The 23,815-nt window shown below is 45.8% G+C and overlaps 1 protein-coding gene across 2 annotated transcripts; it reads left to right on the plus strand.

The window, feature by feature from the left end:
* The first annotated feature begins 398 nt into the window (after positions 1–398).
* Tnfaip3 (TNF alpha induced protein 3) lies at positions 399–15,849 on the plus strand. Of its 2 annotated transcripts, XM_013126870.3 has the most exons (9): positions 399–669; positions 4,128–4,440; positions 7,973–8,163; positions 8,916–9,063; positions 9,202–9,372; positions 10,783–10,963; positions 11,375–12,252; positions 13,014–13,195; positions 13,735–15,849. In XM_013126870.3, the coding sequence occupies exons 2-9, from the start codon at positions 4,146–4,148 to the stop codon at positions 14,017–14,019; spliced, it is 2,331 nt and encodes a 776-aa protein (XP_012982324.1). In that variant the 5' UTR covers positions 399–669; positions 4,128–4,145; the 3' UTR covers positions 14,020–15,849. The 2 variants fall into 2 exon arrangements, with proteins under 2 accessions (XP_012982324.1, XP_005065897.1); XM_005065840.4 differs by lacking the exon at positions 399–669 and having other exon boundaries at positions 2,808–4,440.
* The last annotated feature ends 7,966 nt before the right edge of the window (positions 15,850–23,815 follow it).

Genomic DNA, 23,815 nt, shown 5'->3' on the forward strand with positions numbered 1-23,815 from the left:
GCTCTCTCATAAGTGCTCATCACGTGCGCAGCCCAAACTTCAAAGTCAGCCTCAGGCCTGCGGTCCTGGGTGTCCGGGTGGTTTTTAGGGTTTTCTTTCTCTCTAATTTCCCTTCTTTTTCACAGCTGATTTTCTTCAGAAAAGAAGCTATTAGAAAAAGAACCTATTGCATTTCCAGTTCCCATCACCGCGATTTCCACATGGATGTGACGTGGAGGCCAGCTTCCGAAATGCCCAGGTGACTCACTGCGGGGACACCCCGGGGCGGGACCCAGGAGTTTCTCCGGGCGGGGCGGGGACGGCCTCGAGCGCCCTCTGCCGGCCGGCGGCGCTCGCCACGCGGGCGTCACGTGACTGGAAAGTCCCTCGGAAATCCCCTGTGGCTGGCGACGCATACAACTCAAAGGCAAAAAAAGGGAACTGCCCAGTCTGCTGCCTTCGCGCCGGAGGAGTGCCACGGGCTTTGAGGCCGCGGGGGCGGAGCGGCGAGTCAGGCCGCCGGGAGACGTGCACACCCCCGGCCAGACAGCGAGCCCGACCGGGCGTCCATGGGGCTGCGCCTCGGCCCGACCCCCACCCCGACCCGGATCGCGACCCCCGGCTGCGGCGCGCACAGTCACTGACCGCCAGCCACTCGGGCTCTACGACCGCACTGCGCGGCCCCAAGAGGTGAGCGGCGCTCCGGCTGCGGGCTGCACGGCCAGCAGGATGCGGGCTGCAGGGCCAGCGGGGTGCACGGCCAGCCCGGCGGAGGGTTGCCCCGCTCTGGCTTTTCAGGGGTCCCGGAGCGAGGCTGTGTGTTGTTGGCCTGAGCTGAGGTCCCGGTGCCAGATGTTTAGGTGACAGCCCTGGGTTTCTCCAGCCAACTCGTAAGCTGTTCCTTTCCGATCCTGCAGGGTGACATAAGCTGCAGCTGGCTGATGAATAGTCAACCTTCGGGTCCCCGGGTCGCGTGGTCGTGGGTGCTTTGCTCCCTTTCCCTGTCTCTCTCTCTCCCTCTTTTCTTTTGGAAATCAAGTGCAGCATGCCCATAGACACGTAGAACTTACAGAATCGCGCTGGGAGTTTCATTCCACTTTGTGCAGAACCAGCCCGACGGGGGATGGGTTACTCGGAGGCCACCAAATCCGATTTGGAGGCTTCAGTCTGCGAACCTTCCAGGGGGCAGCTTCCTCGGATACAGCGATCTGCGGGAGGGGTGTGTGTGTGTTGTGGGGGGCCTGCTTCGAGATTGCCGTCCCCAGTTGCTGCAATATAAGAAGAGTATGCAAGCAGAAATGGGTCTCTGGCCTGCTTGTTGGGGACTCCACTTTAGGTGGCATGTAACACTCTCTGCTGCAGCCCGACCCCCACACTCAGACTGTGGTTGTCAGTCCGGGTCGTCCCACATCCTGCCACCTGGCCCCTCAGGAAAGCTGAGGTATTAAGGGCTCTTTTTGGAGTGTGCTTTGTTTTGAGCTCTCCTGGTCTCTGATCTTCCTTTGGAAAGCTAGTCTGGTCAAGTGTCTGGGGGGGGGTTTGGGGGACACGCTTTGGAACTGATATTGTTAATTAGTCTTCTGAACGCCAGTGTCCCAGATTATTGAGCAAGCAATCAGGTCTCCAATCTCAAGAAGATGGTTCTTGAATCTTTTGCAATTCTTTGTATGGTTTTTTTTTTTTTGAGGGGTACTTCCCAACAATTGCCTGAGGTATCTGTTGATAAATAATACATAAGTTTCCACATCGCAGACAAAGAAAAAAAAAAACCTTGCTCAGAGTGGAAAAATAAAACCCGGGGAAAGACTTTGATGAGTAAGTTCTGTAGAATCTTATTGATCCAATGACAAAAATTGGGAAATGTGTCTGTCAGGCAGTGAGGTAACAAATATATTTTTAAAAGTTAGGGGTAATGCTGTAACTATTTTTTTTTACCCTTAAGATATTACAATAATGTCAGGAAAATTTATTCTCTCAATGTGGGGAAGTCCAAGAACTGGAAACTTGAGTCGTGGTTTAGATTTTGTTTTGAGGAGGCACTTCTGCAGGCATGGCAAAGCAGAGTCTGAATGGGAAGGAATCGTCATGGACTATAGCAAACACTGACATTTGCATGTCTTGCATGTGGTTTAAAACCCCCACCAAAAGATCTTTAGTGTAGAATAGACAGAAGAACAGAACGGGATGCAGCTCATTGGTAGAAAGTCTTCCTACCCCCTTGTCTGTTCATGAGGGCTACTGTTAGGAGACTCGCAGGAGATGGGCACAGGAAGCAGAAGACTCGGCTTCTAGGCGAAGCTGAGTCCTGTGACTGCTAGACCCGAGATGGGCCTCATCTTCATTGCCTTAGCTGCAAACCTAGCGGCTGTATGATATCAAGGCTGTAAGTGAAGTCATACATGTTTATCTATAGCATCAAGCTCAGGGATTGGCCTTAAATAGGTGGTCTGGCATTGCTGGCTGCATGGATTCATGGAAGGATGGATGGATGGATGGATGGATGGATGGATGGATGGATGGATGGAAGGATGGATGGATGCATGGATGGAAGGATGGATGGATGGATGGATGGATGGATGGATAGATGGATGGATGGATGGAGTAATGACATCATGAAAGAGATCCTTGCTACATCACCAAGGAGATGTAGGTGTGGTATTTCTAGTTTTGTCTCATCCCTATAGTGTTTTTGCCCAATTCCAGTTGCAAGGAATAACTGGCAACATCAGACAAGAGAATGACTTCTAGGCCTTAGCTAGCATTTAGATTAAGAATTTCAATGTAAATCCCCAGTAACGACCCTCCCTTTCAAGCAGGGCATAAAAATTTATCAGGCATAGGAGTATCTGGACCCACCCGGGAGTGGCTTATGTAATCTCTAGATTTCTTAGTCTTCTTGCAGAGTCACCACACCTTTTTTAGCTGGTGGGTTTACCTGGGCAGCTAGCATGATGCCTGAGTGGAACTCCTTAGGTGCTCTATGTCATGGTAGTCCTCTAGGAAATCAGGTTGTGTGGCCAAGTGCCCTATTAAGGGTCCATGGGGACAGTGAAGCAGAATTGACTCAGCATTGCTCCACTCTGGAAGGATGTCCCTGTGCCTCAGTGCACAGCCTTGCACAACTGGCTTGAGTGGGCATGTGGGCATGTGGCTGCTTATCATTGTCCTTAGTGGTAGCCTAGCCAAGATGCTTTTCCCATTTGCTTCCATATTTCATGTTCTCCACCTTTGGTTGTGCTTGGTCTTCTAGATGAGAGAAGAGGAAGGGGCGGTGTCTTAGGCATGGGTACCTGGACGTCAGCAACAAGAGTTGGTTGTCAGTTGAGTTGAAATCACAGGACTCTCTGGTGTCTTGTTTGTTTGCTTGTTTGTTTTCGGAGAGGTGTGGTGTACCTCATTATTACTCCGCTTTTTGTCTTGTGTTGTGAAGTCTCTTAAGTAGAGCTGACATTCATTTGCTCTTAAGATTGCAAAACATCTTGCCAGAAATAGGCTTTATTTTGTTGTTGGTCATAAAACAATCCGGTGTTGACTCTTTATGAATATCATAAACTCCTGAACCAAGTAAATAATGACTTTTCTCTGGGGGCCAGTATCATAGAGGAAATACCAGGCAACAGCTAGATGCCACATGGGATTTCCATCAAATATTTGCTGCCTTTGCAGCATCAAGTAGGGGATGCTTGAGTGACCTGGATCTAGGTTCTACTCAAGAGCAAGGACAGAATGGTGGTGGTCTTAGGTGGTGGACCTAGGACTCCAGTGAGCCCTGCACTGACATTCACAGGTCCTGGGTGACATCCGAGGGATCTGAGGTTGGCTTTGTGGAGTAGGACCTGTCACTGACAGACAGACTTGGCTCCCTGACAAACTACTGAAAGCATGGGTTATTCCCCTCCTCCTCATTACCCACGCTCCGCCTCCCTTCTCTTGTTTAGACTAATCTTTAAAAGTGATGTAACTTAAAACAGTCCAGTGTGAGTTAATCTGCAGGGCTAGCTAGTATCCTGGGAGTAGAGGTGACTAAGATCTCTTACCTACAGATTAGAATAATGACAAGATCAAACACTGGGGTTTCTTGCCGACAGGTACATGGGAACAATGTTCAAGGCAGGCTAACGGAATGGGCTTTTCCCCTTCCTCTTCAGGCCTTGTCGAGGAGGACCATGGCTGAACAACTCCTTCCTCAGGCTTTGTATTTGAGCAATATGCGGAAAGCTGTGAAGATAAGAGAGAGAACTCCGGAAGATATTTTCAAACCTACCAATGGGATCATTCATCATTTTAAAACCATGCACCGATACACACTGGAGATGTTTAGAACGTGTCAGTTTTGCCCACAGTTTCGGGAGATCATCCACAAGGCACTGATAGACAGAAGCGTCCAGGCTTCCTTGGAAAGCCAGAAGAAGCTCAATTGGTGTCGAGAGGTCAGGAAGCTCGTGGCTCTGAAAACCAACGGTAAGACTTGCTCTTTTCCTCCAGCACCCTTCTACTGACCCAGAGGAAGGTGTTCTGATGATGCCTCTCCATGAAGTTTTAATGGCATTAAGCAGACACCTATCTATAGAAAGAAACTCCATAAGAGAAAGGTGACAGCCATGAATGTATTTGAGTCTGCTGCTAGGGCAGGATTTCATTGTATAACTCAGGCTGGTTTTGGACTTGTGATCTTTCTGCTTCCATCTTCCGAGTGCTGGGATGGCAAGTGTGCATCATTATATCCAGTTGGTGAATATTTTTATTTTCTGAGAGAGAGAGAGAGAGAGAGAGAGAGAGAGAGAGAGAGAGAGAGAGAGAGAGAGAGAGAGAGAGAGTGACAGTATAGAGGACATGAAGACTTGCCCCAGATTGCCCCAGTTGGGGGATTAATCTTCCTAATGCTTGCATTGGTCAAATCATCTATAACCGTCACTGGCCAGAATGGAAAGGATTTAAAAGGTTTTAAGTTCAAAAGTAGAGCGCTGAGAACTGGGGTCACGGTCGTTTGCCACTGTCATTAGAAAAATGCTTGTGATGTTCTTGCTCTTCCTGAGTTGATGGCATTTTCTAGACTTACAAACAAGTGGGTGTTAAGGAGGGGGAGGAGGGGAGATGCTTTTGTTTCTACTTCTCTGCCTAGGTTCTCTTGCCTAAGCTAATGAGAGATACCTTCTCTACACACTGCTCTTGGCATTCAATCAAGGGAAGTCCTTTACCATTGATAACTCCTTTCTATGTCTCAAATCACATCCTTTGAGAAAGATTATGTACATGGTCCAGAAACAGCCAATGATATTGTTTCATGCAGTTACAGAAGTTCTGCCTTTAGGGTGTAGACATTTAAGAACGGAGATTGTATTAGATCAATTAAATACTTAACAGTGTTGGTAAGAGTACAATCTCATTTTCTTGTATCAGTAACTACATTCTCTGGGTCAAAATAATACATCCAAGAGGAGAAAATCCCTGTTGGCAGTGATGGTGCTAGGAACGTTAACTTAATAACTTAATTGGTACATTAACTGTTCTTGACTTGAATAACTTGGTGATGGGTTGATGTGGGCTTTTGTTTGTTTTGATTCCGGGGACTCTTGTATATCACCTCTACATCTTTCCTATATTTATGAAGCTTAGACTCTTAGAAATAGAGTCAAAAGAAAACTGGAGACGGTGATTATCTACATTGTTCTTGGCATTAAGTCAAGTGATGCCTCGAAGTAGATAATTATGTTAACTTGTCATCAAGGGGCTTATATACCTGACAGTTTGTGGTTTTCACCATGTCCCATTCTGTTACCAAAAGAGAGATGGAGTGGAGAGAATTAGAAACAGGGTAGAGGAAGAAGAGCCTTATCTTGCTTACCATTCACAGTGTTAGCAGACATTATATAGTATTTCCTTAACAGAGGAAATACCTGATTTCCTAGAGGAGAAAAAAAGCAATATAAATGTTAAACACTTCCTTTGCCATTTAAATCAAAAAGGGTTCACACTACCGCCAAAACTACAAAAGCAAAGGTATTTTGGTAACATGTTGGTGGGAAATATGGATTTGGGCCCCAGAATCCTAATTTTTCTGCTGTGAGGAAAAGTTCTTAAAATTATGCAAAGAAAGAAGGCCTGGGGCGGAGGTGGCTTTCTGCCCCTTTGATTATTCTTAGCATCTTTTCTTTCCTTTTACAAACCCTGCCCCCTTTGGAAGGTTCCTTCGCAGGCGGGTCTGACTGGGGAGGGGGTGATTCAGGAGCCTGCATTTGAGGATATGAGACTGTGGTGAATGAGGAAGGGAGTAGGTGGCATAAAATTGAAACTTCATGAAAATTCCAGCGTCTATTGGCTGCGGCAATTTCACTTGTATAGTGAGTAGCCGGGTTCCAGCTCAGCCTGACCACACCCACTTGGAAAGTCCAGGGTGCAGTTCGCAGTTTAAATGTCTACACACCAGAACAAAACGTACAACAACTGTTGCTCAATTGCTAGTCAAATATCTTCGCACTGGGGAATTCCACATGTTACTTAGGGAATTTTATACTGGTGCATCTCAATAAAGAACTGAAAGTAAGCCCAAGAAGAAGAAAAAAAAGCCTTATCTTTGCTCTAGATTTTGCAAAGGGGAAATTTCAACAGAATGCAGTCCTTGCTACACCTCCGCCTGACACTGGGCTCAAATGAGCTTTTCTGTTCACTAGTTCGGCGAGTTGTTTGAAGCGTGCATACTGAAGGAATACTGACTGGCCCTGGATATGACAGGTTGTTTACAGTGTCGCTATAATTAGGACTTGATGGAATTTCAGAGAGCTTTATTGCTTTACTGACGGAGTAATGTAAACAAAACAAAACAAAAACCCACACTTTTCTTTTTAGCTTTTTTAAAATTAAAAACATGAAGAACTGACTAGTTTTATATCCAGCTGTCCTCCCAAATGTTTACTCTTTGGGGCATAAAAAAGGATATATTCAGAGAATACATTCAACTCACTGGTAGAGAGAACCCTTGCCTATCATTCGTGAGACCCTGGGTTTTTGTCCAGAAGAGAAAAAGATAAAAGTACAGACTGAAAGAGCACAGTCTGTTGAATTGTGACTTTTATTCTGGAAAAGTCACACATTAGTGAAAGAATTAGACTTATCTTTTTTCTCAAAATGCTAACCTCAAATACTGAGCTATATTAAATGTCACTATCTTTTTAACTTTTATGTTTTAGTTGTTTGTTGGTTGACTGATTGAGACAGGATACCCTCTAGTTCAAGCTAATCCTCAATTCACTCTGCAGCTAAGGATGACCTTGACCTTCTGACCCTCTGCACTCTGCCTCCCAAATGTTAAATTACAGGCATGCACAACCATGCCCGGCTGCCTTTTAATTCTTTTAAAGGGGCTTTATAATTGTTTACAAGCAGGCTCCCATAATGCCCCAGCGGCTGGGGCAGGGCCTGCAGCAGGCTACAGGTCATTTGGTACTGTCAATCCTACTTGGTAAGCTAGGAGAGGAAACTCCCAGGTCCCTAAAGCTAAAGTGGAATGGCCAAGTCATTTACCATTGAGTCATAGCCAGACCAGCCCTATCTTAGGCCAAGCTACAGTGGCTTCCTGGTGTGTGCACTGTCCTGGGTGTGAAACCTTCCTCAGAGCTAGACAGCAGGAATGCCAGGGCCTTAGCCAGTAAGCCAAAGACTATAGAAAGAAGCACTAAAGAGTTCATAAGCTGGTACCCTCATTCCACAAAGTAGAAGAGACCTCAGGGATGTTCCCAAATTCATCCAAACCAGTCAGGGGCAGAGCCATGATACAGTGGAGGTCGTCTGGCTCCTCCCCCTAAAAGGAAGAACAAAAGGAAGTTTCTTCTGCACACCTGCCATCGCCTTGTGGAAAGTTACCAGCTGGCCCTTCGTTAAGAACCAGCCACGCAGTGCTCCAACAGTGGGCTTCTTTTATCCGGAAACCTTTGCAGGGCTTTCCTTCACTTTGGGCTGCTTAGCTTTGCTCCTCACGGCTCCCTTCTATCCTCAGGTGATGGAAACTGCCTCATGCATGCAGCTTGTCAGTACATGTGGGGTGTTCAGGATACTGACTTGGTCCTGAGGAAGGCCCTCTGCAACACCCTTAAGGAGACAGACACACGGAACTTTAAATTCCGCTGGCAGCTGGAATCTCTGAAGTCTCAGGAATTTGTGGAAACAGGACTTTGCTACGACACTCGGGTATGTTTGGCTCTTGGTCGGCAGCTCCACGGTGGACGAAGGGTACTCTGGGCCAGTCCCTGTTCCCTGAGGAACATATGACTTGCAAGTCATATGAGTTGAGCTAAGCAGTGCACACTCGGTGGAAAACACCAAGAACCTTCTGTGGGATTAACCCCAGTTAGCCACTCACTGCTCGAGCTTGCGAGCGGCGGATCTCTAGGTGTGCATTTCTTTGTCACGGCAGGTCTTCCAACCATGGGCACTTCTGTACCTTCCCAGCTAATCAATCCAGGGAAGGATGTACCTCATACTCCTCAAGCTTTTTTTTTTTCTGAGCTAGAGTGTCATGTAGTTCAGGGTGGCCTTGAACCTGCTATAGCAGAAGATGGCCTTGCTATGTAGCTGAAGATGACCTTCCTGCCTCCACCTCCACAGTCCTAGGATTGCAGACATGCGGCACCATGTGATTTTACATGGTGCTAGATATAAACCCAAGACTCCACGCATGTTAGGCAAACGCTAAGCTATCCGCCTGCCCCAGGTAGGGACTTTTTCTGAAAGCAAATGCTGTCTGTATCTCCCATAAACTTTGAGCTTGCTCTGCAATGGAAAAAAGTAAAGGAGAAAAATCAAAACTAGGGAGAGGATGAACATCCAAGTGATTGTTTCAATGAAGAATGAATGGGGTTTCTTACGGGACAAATGCAGAGTGACATCTCAGTGACTTGCTAATCTATTCTTTCCTTCCTCCCATTTCCCCTCCCCCTTAGAACTGGAATGATGAATGGGACAATTTGGTCAAAATGGCATCGGCAGACACCGCCGCAGCCCGAAGTGGACTTCAGTATAATTCCCTGGAAGAAATCCACATATTTGTCCTCAGCAACATCCTCAGGAGACCCATCATCGTCATTTCAGGTAAGGTGCCTCCTCTCTTCTTGTTTCTCCAGATGCTTTTCAGCCATGATGTTTTAGCTCTGAGGAGAAGCCCAGGCTCCCCCGCAGCTTCACGAAAGTCATCCAGGGTCTTATTTGTTCTTTCCTTCTTGTTAATAGACAAAATGCTAAGAAGTTTGGAATCGGGTTCCAATTTTGCTCCTTTGAAAGTAGGTGGGATTTACCTGCCTCTCCACTGGCCTGCCCAGGAATGCTACAGATACCCCATCGTCCTTGGCTATGACAGCCAGCACTTTGTGCCCCTGGTGACCCTGAAGGACAGTGGACCTGGTAAGAAAACCTCACTTCATACTCATAACCCTGTCGAATCCTGGAGTTCCCGCCCTTGCTCTTTCGTTCCCAGCTGAAATTGTTATATTTAAGTCTGTTCTTAATCAGGAAGGATTAACGATCCCTTATGTAGATCCAATAATCATTTCAGATTGCAGAGTCTTTCATATTCCTGAATGTTTATATAGACTTTACCATCTCATCACCCCTAATCAGAAACCTAACTGCTCCCAAATCCAGTCAGATTTGTAGATTTGAGATTTTCAGATTGGAGTTGTACACAATGGCACAGTATTGCAATAGCAGTAAACACACCATCCTGCCCCCTTTTTGAGTGTGACTTAGGAAGTACTTTCAGCATGGAAAACATAGGTTGGATAGGCATATATGCATACTCCACCCCTGTTGTTACTAAATGACAAATTGAGGTGCACAGAGCCTCGGTATCGTGTCTGGCAAACAGCAAGTAGATGTTTGTCAGCTTAGCTGTTATTATAATACCTTAATGCATGGCAAGCACTTCACTAAGTGCTCCAGACAACATTCCTTCGTTTGTTCTCATAGCATCCCTGTGAGATGTTGGCATGAGTTGTCTTACTTTATCGATGAGGCCATGGAAACTCAGGAAGGTTAAATGACATGCTTAGCTTGACATCAACAAAGTCAAGATCCTCACTCAGGTCAGTCCGCCTGGGAGGCATTGAATTTAACCAGTTCAGATCTCCTGTGTCCTCCCCACGGTTACAAAATCAGCTTAGGTGACGATCACCAGATGGATGGACGAAGAAACTGTGATATGTATACACAATGGAATTATTCAGCCATAAGGGAAAAAAGAGGAATTTTTGTCTTTTGCAGAGGAAGAAGATAGAGCAGAAGATAATCATATTTAAAAAAAAAAAGTATAGACTGAGAAAAGCAACACTTTTTTCTCTCATATATGAAATCTAGATTTTTTTTAAGGGTACAGAACAAAAGACATGGAAATAGAAGGCAGAGGATTTTGAAAAGTGGAGGCAGCAGGAGCGGGGCGGGGGGGGGGTGTGAGAAGACAGTGAAGTTCAAATACAGAGTAGCTCATACAGGTGTACAAAACACAAAAGGAAATTCAGTATCTTTGTGCTCCAAACAGGAACTAAAATCACTTCTCAGCCTTCCAGCTACAATAAATATCCAAAAATCACAAATGAAATCCCTGTTTAAGAAGTCTGTCAGCACCAGGCTCCTTGGCATTCTATGAGCTCCCTGGGAACAAAGCATCTTATGTTAGCTTTTACCCCCGTTTGGCTTCTAAGTGTGACTGGATGATGCTTTCTGTATCTTTAAGTTCAAATCATTGTATGTGACCTTACACATAGTATCATTTAGTAGGATAATATTTTGCTCACAGGATATTTTTTTTTCTTTCAGAAATCCGAGCTGTTCCCCTGGTTAACAGAGATCGGGGAAGATTTGAAGACTTAAAAGTTCACTTTTTGACAGACCCTGAAAATGAGATGAAGGAAAAGCTTCTCAAGGACTACTTGATTGTGATGGAGATCCCGGTACAAGGCTGGGACCATGGCACGACTCACCTCATCAATGCTGCAAAGTAAGCAGTCTCCTTTAATTTGTCTTTTTTTTAGATTAATTTATTGATTTTTTTTTCTGTATGCATTGATGTTTTGCCTGCATGCATGTCTGTATGAGGGTGCTGGATCCCCTGGAACAGGAATTACAGACAGTTGTGAGCTGCTATGTGGGTGCTGGGAATTGAACCTGGGTCCTCTGGAAGAGCATTCAGTGCTCTTAACCGCTGAGCCATCTCTCCAGCCCTTTGATTTGTCTTTTTGACTTGAGAACATGATAGAAGTATATCAGACCACAACGTGTCATAAGCCTGCATTCCCGTGCTGGTTTTGTGCCATCGACTACTGCAATGTGGAAATGTATTCTAGGAGCTTAGGATGTTAAAGTCTTGTGCTATTTGGAGTCACCACTTATTTTCCCGCTTGCTCTTTAGGCTGGATGAAGCTAATTTACCCAAAGAAATAAATCTGGTAGATGATTACTTTGAACTTGTTCAGCATGAATACAAGAAATGGCAGGAAGACAATGAACAGGGCAGGAGAGGGGCACATGCACAGAACCCTCCGGAGCCTTCCACGCCCCAGCTGTCACTCATGGATGTAAAGTGTGAGACGCCCAACTGTCCTTTCTTTATGTCCGTGAACACTCAGCCATTATGCCACGAATGCTCAGAGAGGCGCCAAAAGAACCAGAGCAAACTCCCAAAGCTGAACTCGAAGCTGGGCCCTGAAGGATTCCCAGGCATGGCACTTGGCACCTCAGCCTGGAGCCCAGAGGAAACAGCTGGAGGACCTCATTCGGCCCCGCCCACTGCACCCAGCCTTTTTCTGTTCAGCGAGACCACGGCAATGAAGTGCAGGAGCCCCGGCTGCCCTTTTACATTGAACGTGCAGCATAATGGGTTCTGTGAGCGCTGCCACAATGCCCAGCAGCTTAATGCCAGTCACACTGCAGATCCCGGTAAGTGCCAAGCTTGCCTTCAGGATGTCACTCGGACGTTTAATGGCATCTGCAGTACCTGTTTGAAAAGGACCAAAGCAGAGCCCTCCTCCAGCCTCACTTCCAGCGCCCCTCCCTCCTGTCACCAACGCTCCAAGTCTGACCCCTCACAACTCATCCAAAGTCTCGCCCCACACTCTTGCCACCGGACTGGAAATGACGTCCCTTCTGGCTGCCTTTCCCAGGCAGCTCGAACTCCAGGAGACAGGACAGGGACAAGCAAGTGCAGAAAAGCTGGCTGCACGTATTTTGGGACTCCCGAAAACAAGGGCTTCTGCACGCTGTGTTTCATCGAATACAGAGAAAATAAACGTGAGTGAAGTCACAGACTGCCTGTTGCAGTAGCCACTGCCTAGAAGGGGGCTTTGAATGTCAAGAAAGTAGCCTATCCCAGCAGTCAGAGCAATTGCATCTCACTGCGCCTTTCTGTTGGCTTGTGCTTGGGGACAGTCAACTGTTGCTCTGCCCTTGTACCTGGAAGCAGTAGGCACTATGTCATTGCATCAGCTCTAGTTGCTGTGTACCCTACAGCAAAAGTACCCGATAGATGTAATTCATACTAGCCCAGGATGGACCCACTGTGTAGCCCAGGCTGGCCTCAGAGTCCTGGCAATCTATTTGCTTCTTACCCCTGAGTGCTAGAATTTTAGGCATATGCTGCTGCCACACCAGACCATGGAGCTGGGTTTAATAAGACCATTGAGAGTCTGCTGTCCATGTGTAGTTCAGACTTCAGCATCTTTGGTTAGATGGTCTGAAGCAGGTTAGCAAGAGACAGGTAGTACTTACTGCCACCAGGAAAACGTCTGTGGCTTAGGAATTTCTAATTCAAAGGGCAAGTGGGCTGTTAATGCCTGCTGTTTGGTTCTTGGACTGATCAGTGACCCGTGTTCAAAGTGAGAGCTCTATTAAGCCAAAGATGTTATTTTGCTGAGTTTCTGAAAGTTCGTCCTCAAAGTCCATGTTTAAGGCTGTTCTCGTCTGTGCTGGGAACCCATTTCCTGTCTAATGTCAGTGTCTGTATTTGCACGGTAGCCCAGATGTGATACTGACCAGCATCCACTCTTTTGTAGAGTTTGTCACTGCGTCTGGGAAAGCGGGTTCCGTGGCCCCCAGGTTCCAGAACAACGTCCCGTGCCTGAGCAGGGAGTGCGGCACCCTCGGGAGCACCATGTTTGAAGGATATTGTCAGAAGTGCTTCATTGAAGCTCAGAGCCAGAGGCTTCATGAAGCAAAGAGGACTGAAGAGCAACTGGTGAGACATTTGGTGGGGCCTGCCCTCTCTGGCGTCAGGTCCTCCGTCTGTGACAGATAGGCTGTCTCCTCATGGTGACAAGGGTCCCTTTAAAAAGTCTGCTGGAAGAGAGCCTGGAAAAAACAGCCACATTTCCTTGGCTCATGCGTTAGATGTGCTGCACAGCCTAAGCATGCTTAGAATTGATTCTGAAAAGCTAATCAGTCAGCCCTGGGTGAAGCCTCCACTAGCATCCTTGAGCATCCCGAAAGCCAGGAGGTGATCGATCAGAGACCTCTTAGATTTGAAGGAGAAACAGACTTCTCAGTCCTTTATCCTGAACATCCAGGATGCTTCCATTTACTGACATGTGGTGGGGGAGGGGGGCTTCCTCGAATGGGTCAGCGGGATTGGTGGGGCGCTAGGGGCCCTCCGGGGCACATTTTCCGGCTTCTCTCACTCAGTCAGGTCAAGCCCTCTGAAGAATCCATCCTATTATTTGAAACCCCCCTCTGGTCTCCTGAGAAACGTAACACCCTTCTCTTGTTCTTCCCACACAGAGATCCAGCCAGCGCAGAGACATGCCCCGAACCACACACGGAGCCTCCAGGCCCAAGTGTGCCCGGGCCTCCTGCAAGAACATCCTGGCCTGTCGCAGTGAGGAACTTTGCATGGAGTGTCAGCACCTGAGCCAGCGAGTAGGCTCTGTGGCTCACCGGGGCGACCCCACCTCAGAAGAGCCCCCTAAACAGCGCTGCCGGGCCCCCGCCTGCGATCACTTCGGCAATGCCAAGTGTAACGGTTACTGCAACGAGTGCTTCCAGTTCAAGCAGATGTATGGCTAAGTGCAAGCGAGAGAGAGGGCTGGTCAGCAAGAAGGGGCCTCGAGCTGCCAGGCAGAGTGGTGCTGTACCCCAGAACCCTGAGTGCCACAGGAAGGGGGGGCCCTGGGTCAGTGGCTGCGAGCGTCTTTGAGCAAAGGAAGCGAGATAAGCCCTTCACCATGGCCGTGACATTCAGGTTTGGTAACCAAGACTATGTCCAGGTAGGCTGAGAGTAGACCCCGTGAGCCGCAATGCATGATGTCAGGTCCAGCCTGAAGCTGTTGCAGCTCATCTACCAGGAGTCCGGGGAGATGGACTTCAGACATGGAATGCATGCTAGGACTGGCAAGCAGTTCCTGTGCCCACCTGCCAGGAAACGGGAAGAAAAGCACACGGACAGGTGGATTGGAGCCTGAGACCACCTGACTGCCCCCACCCCACCCGGAAGCTTTTCTCAGAGAGCCAAAGCTGAATCCTCAGAGCACCAAGGCCCTCCGCCAGAAGCCTGAGGAAGCTCAGGGAAAATGACGTGAGGTAGAGCACATCTGGAGTCCGTGGGCTTCCCTACCCGCCTGCTTGGTTCCCAAGGTTCTGCCGGGAAGCAGAGCCGCACACAGACTGTGACCCTGAGGCTGCTGAAACGGAACGTGTTCACATGCAGACAAACAAGCTGCTCTTGACTATGCATACACCTTTTAGACAGCAGACCGTCTCAGCGGGAAGACACGCCACCACCGGTCATCGCTGTCTTCCCTTCCAGAGAGATTAGTTTGCACAGAGGTGTATATCAGAGTGTGTACATATGTAATATACCCTTATATTGTGTATGAGGAAGTCTTTTTTAAACATTGAAATGGTGCCCCAGAGGTAGTAGGAAGACTGAATAATAATAACCTATTTTCTGGTTGTTGTCAGGTTGCCTCTGTGTATGCAGCTTGTTAACGTGAATTCAACAAGCTGCCTCCTTAAAGGAAGCCCTTATCCTACTTTATTTATTACGGACTTCAACGTTATTTAAATGAAGATTTTCTTCTGCAGTATTCTCTTGGAATAACATACTTGCTTTCCGCCATGTTCTGGGAACCTGGCAAATTCCTGACCTCGGGGTGTGGTGGGCCGGTTGTCTGCCCTCTCTACTCGCTGCCTCCCTAGGGAAGAAGGGATTGCTTTATGAATAAAGCCTGTAGAAGCTTATGCTTCTTACGACTCCCCAGCTGCACAGGAAGACATTGTTGTGTGCCTTCTGTAGATGCTTCCAAGTATCCTACCTCTTTGGAGAGAAGATAGGGATAGAGTGGGGAGGGACACAAAAATATGTGGCCTTTCGTGACCTTTGCTTACTGTGTAAATGCTGTGCCCTTGGGGTTCTGGATAGGAACCCCAGCCTTGGGACCGCAGAGCCAGTAGCCATGAGGATGAGGTCTCTGCCATCGGCTTCTAGCTTTTCTGAGTGCTTTGCACTTGCCTCTGGAGGGAGATGCATTTCTCCAGAGGAAAGAGCTGACATCGTGAGGTCCAGCCCAGCACCTGAAGATGTTTGTGATGTATAACTCTACATAGCCTTTTCTCTTCACATCTGACACTCTTTCCCTGACTTACGTCTTCGTCTTTCTTTTTTCATTTAGTTCTTTCAAAGTTAATAACCTAATATTTTGTGTCTATTGATATTTTCATTCTTAATGTGAAACCATGAAATTATTTATACTTATTATAGAAAGTATGTGAAATTTGCACATTTAGTTGTCTTTCATAGGATGGAATCTACCTTTTTTTGACTTCTTCAGATTGTCGTATTAAAGAACTGTAACTTCACAAAAGTCATTATTAAAAAATAAATTATTTAAGAACAAATCCTGATGTTTTTTATTCATGAGTGTTGGGAGAATATGGGCTAAAATATGAAGACTTTGATGTATAATGAGCCATGGGTGCACTTTTTACCGGTGGAAAGAGAGATAACTAATGAAAAATAATCAAGGGGTTGCTGCACAGACATGAAAAGCTAAGTGTATTCCCATCACCTTTGTACAAGCCCGATGTGGTAGTACATGCAGTTAGTTGCACATGGATGCACACGCTAGAACACCTGCACACACACACACACACACACACACACACACACACACACACACACACGAAACAATGGGCGGATGAGGATAAGATAGATACTCAAGCACCAGCCTTGGGTTTGATAGCGATGGCACAGAACCCAGATCAATGTGTGAAAGCTTCTCCCCCTATGCCAGTGGTCCCCAACCTTCCTAATGCTGCAACCCTTTAATACAGTTCCTTATGTTGTGATGACCCCATCCTTAAAATTATTTCATTTCTACTAAACTATAATTTTGCTACTGTTATGAATCGTAATATAAATATCTGACCCCAAAAGGCATCTCAACCTACAGGTTAAGAACTGCTGCAGTCCAAGGTCTCTGGAGACTCACACTGAAGCACTCATGAGGTAGAGAAATTAAACAATAAGGAGAGAGAGACAAGGAAGGAGGAAATCGTCAGGAGGAATATTGGCGGGAGACTTCCTGTGTCAGGCAGGGCAGAAAGAGTTAGCCTGGCTATGATGACTACGAGAGCTGGAAAGTTATCAACTCACCCAGTGGAAAAACACCATTTTCCTCTGCTTGCCTTGCATACCATAGTTGCCAGCACAGGTTTCTGTGTTCATCAAAAAATGTTGGACAATCTCCCCACCAGGCGACAAGAGCTCAACTCCACAGTGGTGTTCTCTAACTCAGTACTGACAGCATCAGATTACTGGGGGTCAGGGCTCAGTCCTCCACACCACATGCCAGTCTCAAACCCCAGGTGGATTTTATCTGGTTCTTATGACCAGCAGACATAAGCATCTCCTCCTCAGATTTGGTTAATCTTCAACAGTCATAGATTCCCCAGGAAGCATTTGTTCTTCTGTTATAAAGGATATTGTAATACAGACGATAGCAACATATAGCTCAGTATCCTGGAGGCTCAGGAGACTCCAGGCCTCTGAGCTGACCACCTTCCAGGCACCTCCATGTGTCTAGCTATATGGAAGCATTTTGAACCCTGTCCTACCAGGTTTTATAGATGCTTCACTGCGTATGCATGATGAAAGCAAGGACAGTCATGAAGACCATGGTGGCACAGAATAAATCTAACCTAATATTAACAGATGGTATGGAAAGACCTCAAAACGCCTGTCTGCTTCTGAACAGCATGGAGCTGTTTCCTTGCAGGCATGGAGCAGGACACCCTCTGAGACACGAATTTGATGCTTACCACTGATTGTCAGCTTGACAGGCTCTAGAACCACCTAGGAAACACACCTCTCGTCTTGTCTGTGAGGGACTTTCTAGATTGGGTTAACTGAAAGGACAAGACACACTCTAAATGTGTGTGATACCATCCACAGGCTGAGGTCCTGAGCTGAATAAAAAGGGAGTTGAATGTCAGCATTCATCTCTGTCTGCTTCCTGACTGTGGGGAGAGTGACCAGCTGCCTCATGCTCCTGCCACAATTTCCCTGCCACGATAGACTGTATCCTCCAAGACTGTAACCCAAAATAATCCCTTCAGACCTTAAGTGTCTTCTTGGATATTTGGTCACAGTACTAAGAAATAAATATAATCTCTTTATGACCAGCTCCAAGACAAAAAGTTGGGGTAAGATTGTAGTATATTTTTTACTTGCCTTGAAGACAAACATTTATATCTTTAGCCTAGTTTAGTGAGTTACAGGCAGGAACCATGGAGCATGGCCCCTACTCCACCCACTACAGACGTGTCATCTATGAGAAACTGAGTCAGGAGCTTGCACAGCTCCTGGAGTCTTGTATTGAGTTCCCTGGGTAATTCAGCCAGATTTTAGATCCATGCCTTAAAAAAAATTATCCTAAAAACACTCTTGGCTTGTGATAAATTATAAAATGTGTTTCTTTCGCTTCAAGGAAGCAATAATAACTGAAGGAAGACCTCAGTTATTGTGACCTCACATCTGTACCATGAAAAACAAAAGGACCCAGTGACAGATAATTGCGGTTCAACCTGAAGATCGATCAGGGAAGCAAAGTAGTGAAGCTCCCGGAGAGCTCTTAACCTCTAACAGGGCTGGGGCATTCCTATTCTCAACGTGGCTGGAGAACGGATGACTCTATCTTCATTGTGACTGGAGCATCCTCCTTTACTGAATCCTGAAGACCCCTGCTTCTATCTTTTATACCCCTCTAGTTCTGGGATTAAAGGTGTGTGATCTGTTACTCTTTTAGACTGATTCAATCTCGTGTGTCCCTGGGTGGCCTTGAACTCAGAGAGATCTGTCTGCCTCTCTATCCTGAGTCCTAGGATTAAAGATGTGTACCACCACCTCCCGGCTTCTGGCTGCTGGGATTAAAGGTACGTGCCTGGCTTCTATGGCTTGTGGCTGACTTTTCTTTCTGAATCCTTATTCAAACTTTAATAAACCATGAATAATAGATCACTACACACACCCACACACATTTCAGTGTGTATCCCAAATCCGTAAGAATGTGTTCCTTTATGACCACCTTTACATCCCTAGCTTAATTATTTTGCATTTCCTTGTGGTCCAATCCATAGTAGGTCAGAACATGACAGTTTAATGAGAGATGTATTCTAAGAACTGTACATTGGTTGATCTCATCACTGTGTGACTGTCAGAGTTGTCTCATAGAAACAGAAGTGGCTACCACATTACTGTGTGGCACAATTTTATGGGACCACCACCCTGTGTCGTTGATTAAGATATATCATTACAAGTTATACTGCTGGAATCTAATTTTCAAATTATCTACTACCTAAAATGAAGTCTTACTGCTTCTGATTGTTATTCCTAGGAATATTTTATTTTCTAATATCCCATTTCATTTTTATATACTATAAATTTGTTAGAATGATTGAGGTACTTGAGGTTTTCTCTTTGCTTGTTCTGTTTTGTTTTGTGTTTTGTTTTTGAGACAGCATCTTGCTATGTAGCACTACCTAGCTTGGTACTAACCATGTGGTAAATTGTCCTTGAACTCATAGCAGTTTTCCTGACTCAGTCTTCCAAGTGCTGTGATTACAGACATGTTTCACCAGGCCCGGTCTGAGACAGCTGTTCTACAGAATACCCCTCATTCTGAACTTGGATCTTCGAATCCTTGTGGCGTAGTTAATCTGAGCCTTCTCTTCTATGCTCGCTATTTGTGGCTCAGGGATGGTAGTGTGTCCTACTGTGACCCATCCTACTGTGTGAATACTTATCCAGAAGATCATAAGCTCTCAAAGGGACCCTCTCCTTTTCCCTCCATCCTTTCTCTTATCTCTCCCCCAGCACGATGAATTACAATTCTTCACTCAGCATGATGAACATTAACATTTGACCATAACTCACCAGGATTTCTAAAATAGTAAATGACATAATTAACCTCTGACTCAGAGAATGGCTGCCAGACAGGGGAACAGAGAGTTTAGAGGGCACCAAGGAGTAGGTTAGAGCAGGGCTCCTACCTGAAGTGGGTGAGCCTCTGGGGTGGGGTGGTTCACCATTTTATGTTATAGATACATTTATTTTTAGGTTAAAGTGGGGGCCCTGTCCTTCTTCTGAGCAGTAAAGAAATTACCCCACCAAAACTCGGAGAGAAAGAAGCCACCGTTGTCTCAGGTTCCCAGAAGTTCACTCCTGCTGCTGCAGAATGCCGTCTTTATACAACACAGGATAACATATACACTACCATCCAAATGGGACTCGGTGCTCAACGTCTGGTTCTTCCCGTGCTTGAGGGGGCGTTGTCCTCTTCTTAGTCACCTCTATATTTCCCCCACACCCACACCCAACACCTGTGATGGATCTCAAACCCATCCCTGTCCTCCGTCCTGGACTCTGCCCTGAGCCTGAGCCTTTTTCTGTCTTCCTACCTCCTGCTTCTTCTTTGCAGCTGTCTCCAACTTCACCTGGTCATGCTTTTCCTTAAGCTAACACTACATGCTCTCCCAAGCGCCTAAAGCTCGGGGTGTACATCCTGGGTGTTGTGAGAAGAAACGAGGACGCCTCTGAGTTTATCTTTTGATCTTAGACAGCATGTTATAAATGACACTCTGCTAACGATTGATACTTGAATCGGCACTGTTGCACTTTATTTGTCAGCATTTACAGTGGCTCACCGTCACATGAGCAGTCACTGTCATCTGAGTAATTGTGACTGGCTGTTCTCAGGCACGTCAGTGAATGAACTTCTGTGTTCATTCACTCTCGGAGGCAGTTTCACCGAAAAACCCCTTTATTGTATGCATGCTTAATCCTGGAAGCCAGAATAATTTTTCCTAGTCCTGAGGATTGGGTCTGCTTCCTGCTAGGCCAATGCTTTACTACCTGGAAACCAGATCTTTTTCAGTTTCTTTAAATATTACCCAACCAAAGGCTTGACAGTTAAGAGCCCTTGCAAAAGACCCAGGTTCAGTTCCAAACACCCATACTGGTGACTCTCAACTGCCTGTAACATCAGCTCCAGGGGATCCAATGTTCTCTTCTGGCCTCCAGTAACAAATGACCACACACACACAAAGTGAAGTAAATTTTTAAAAAAATATTATCCGAACAAACTGGGTCCAACTGTCAACCCCTCTGGTGGGGAAAATCAATTTACATTTTCTCAACCAGTTGACATCATAGAAAACAGGAAATCCTAATATCACAGGGAAAACTCGATATTTCATACAAGAAACTTTTATCTTCCTGGCCCATTACCTGTAGTTACTCAGCCTTGAGTGACTTGTCCCATGCCTCTACTGTTTCCTCATCTAATAAATGTTTTAGAAAATATAAGATATATTGGGAAGGGCAGAGAAATGGCGGAAAGGCATCTAGATCACAGACCTGATGACATCATGAGTCAGATCCTCTGAAATCCAGTACAGGGGAAAGGAGGGGCTGATTGTGTTGTGTTATCCTCTGAACAGCACCACACACACACACACACACACACACACACACACACACACACACACACACACTATTTTTATGGTTGATTTTAATATTAGTATGGACTTGCCACAATTAGAGTCACCTCAGTAAGAACCTTCAACTGAAGGACTATCTATTTTTGTTGTTGTTGTTGTTGTTGTTGTTGTTTGAGACAGGGTTTCTCTGTGTAACTTTGGAGCCTGTCCCGGAACTCGCTCTGTAGACCAGGCTGGCCTCAAACTCACAGAGATCCACCTGTCTGTGCCTCCCAAGTGCTGGGATCAAAGGTGAGTGCCCCCAGTACCAGGTTCTAAAGGACTGTCCTGATTGCTGTAACTGATGCTGGTGCCATCCCAGCTGTGGGTAGCACCTGAGAACAGACAAGGTAAAAAGGGCAGCAGGAAGAGTGCTCAGTCTTTGTTCCCTGGACCTTCCTTCCTTCTGGATTTACCTTGTTGCTGCCATTGCTGATTTCTTCAGTGATATCAGAACCAGTGATTCCACGTTTCCTAAGTAACTAAGGACCAGCGGCCCTCCAGGAACGTTCCAGATTTTTCAGGAGCCCCTCAGATGTGGTTCACCTACTGTTATTTTGATGTAAGCTAATAAATAATTCACATACATAGCCATACATACCCATCTGTTGATTCTGTTTCTCTAGAGAACCCCCTTCTCTCTCTGTCTGTCTCTGTCTCTGTCTCTCTCTCTCACACACACACAGACAGATAAAAATTTAAATATGTTGGAAAGTTTCTCTCCCTTACCCTACCAAAAAGGTGTTTTTCTTTTCTTTTCTTTCTTTTTTCTTTACAAGGGCTCACTATGTAGCACACACGTGGAATTCATAATTCCCTTGCCTCAGTCTCTTGAGTAGTGTAATTACAGATGCATATGCCACCTTGCCAAGATCAGAGGGCTTTTAATGGTGCTGACACAGACATTCTCATTCTTGGCCTGGGATGGCATTTGTGATATTTTTCAATCCAGTCAATCTAACGTACAGCAAAAATTTAGAACCATTAGTTCCCATGGAAGTGAATAAAGCTTAGGGTATAAAGCCACAGTGCACACCTGTGGGTACGTCCTTCTGCAGGTGACCACAAATCCACTTTGACATCAAAATCAATGTCCCAGAACCAAGATCAGGTAAACAAAGATCCGAGGTAGGTGGCTGTACTGATCATTCATGTACGGAATGTTCTACAAAAGACGTACAGAAGTTTGCACCTGTGGTCAGTGGCTCTCTTCTCAGGGAAGCATTCCAGGGGAATGCTACTATCACTGTGAGCCTGAAATCAGACACTGGTGACAGACTCTGAGTGACTGCTACATCCTTTTGCAGATGGGATGCACCCTTCCCAGATTCTCAGCATTGAATCTCTTCTCCTTATTCACCAAGAACCCCTCAGAAAACTCTCTCTGCACAGGTGCTGGGAGGGGCACTGCCAACGCTGCCTGAGTCTCCACCTGACCTTTTCTTTACCACCCCACTTAGTGAATGGCCTTCTTCCCTCCAAGCCAACATGTCCTCGAGCCCCCTCTGCCTCTTTCAGTAACCTGACGTGTTTCTAACATAGTTCATTAACTCACAGGGGGGAAAAGTCTTATCCCAAGCTATTCTTTTTTCATTAGTAACTAAACTCTTGAGTTAAAGTCAGTAATTTGGGAAATCTTTAGAGTTTATTAGAACGGGATGTGACATAGGAGTTTTGAACATTTTTGCCATTTGTGTGTCTTGACTCAAATCTCTAGAGCTCACGTGGTAGGAAAAGACAACTCCCAAAAGTTGTCTACTGATCTCTCCATATTTTCTGGTGCATGTGCACATCTCCTTTCAGTCACAGAAACACACACACACACACACACACACACACACACACACACACACACGCTGTTCCAGAATGATACTCATTGATTTATATGGGTGCTTTAAATTTTAAGTATTTCCAGTATCTGCTCAGGGTTGAGGGAACTGGATCTCACTGAGGGCTTGCCCCCTCAAAATCCTCCAGGTCTTGGACGTTCCACACCCCCTCACTCCAACCCTTTTATGAAGGTGAAACCTTTTAGCATGTAGTTGAATATTAGTTTCACAAATGTACAGGACTGGTCTGTAAACTCCAGTTTTATAGATTTTCCAGTAGAGTGAGTCAGAAAATAGGAAGTATGAACACTTCACACGTCTCATGATCATCTTTAGAAAATAAGCCTCAAATCAGTCTGAACTTTAGAATTTCTTACACATAAGCAGAGAGAATTCAAACGTACCATGGCTAGGTGGAGGCTCAAGGTGAGACCATCATTCCTTGAAGATATGAAGAAATCACTAAATTTACTTTTTTGAAAGCCAATTATTTGACGTAATGAGAAATGCCAGCTAGCTGGTAACTGGTGTTTTCTGTCTCGTGCCTGCAGTTAACTAGCTTATGTAGTCAACATGGAGAAGTGTTTCAAACAGGACACTGATACTATTTGAGTCTAAGATATCCATCCAGCTTTCCTATAACCATAAGAGGCCGGGAGATAAAACAACTGCTGGCAAATACTAAAGCCAAATAACGGTGTTTAATAAATAATGTTTAAAATGGGAGGTCAGTGTTTACAGTGAAAACAGAAACAAAACAAAACAGAAGTCATTTCCAAGAAGGAAGATAAATTTATTGATTCAAAGGTTTCTGACTCCCTGGGGTCTGTGCCACTGACCCATATCATATAAGCTGCAGGTCCTCTAAGGTCTATTCAACCACCAAGATTAGGAATTTTTTATATAGGTCGAGCAGTGGTAGTGTATGCCTTTAATCCCAGCACTTGGGAGGCAGAGGCAGGTGGATCTCTGTGAGTTTGAGGCCAACCTGGTCTACT

This window comes from Mesocricetus auratus, unplaced genomic scaffold, assembly GCF_017639785.1.
Source record: "Mesocricetus auratus isolate SY011 unplaced genomic scaffold, BCM_Maur_2.0 Super-Scaffold_100018, whole genome shotgun sequence".
In the NCBI taxonomy this organism is placed as follows: domain Eukaryota; kingdom Metazoa; phylum Chordata; class Mammalia; order Rodentia; family Cricetidae; genus Mesocricetus; species Mesocricetus auratus.

Excerpts from the sequence above, each read along its gene's own strand:
- Tnfaip3 (XM_005065840.4), top strand. The coding sequence starts at position 4,032 with ATGACAAGATCAAACACTGGGGTTTCTTGCCGACAGGTACATGGGAAC. Across the intron at positions 9,373-10,782 it reads CCTGAAGGACAGTGGACCTG|AAATCCGAGCTGTTCCCCTG; the intron begins GTAAGAAAACCT and ends TTTTTCTTTCAG. Across the intron at positions 12,253-13,013 it reads CGAATACAGAGAAAATAAAC|AGTTTGTCACTGCGTCTGGG; the intron begins GTGAGTGAAGTC and ends ACTCTTTTGTAG.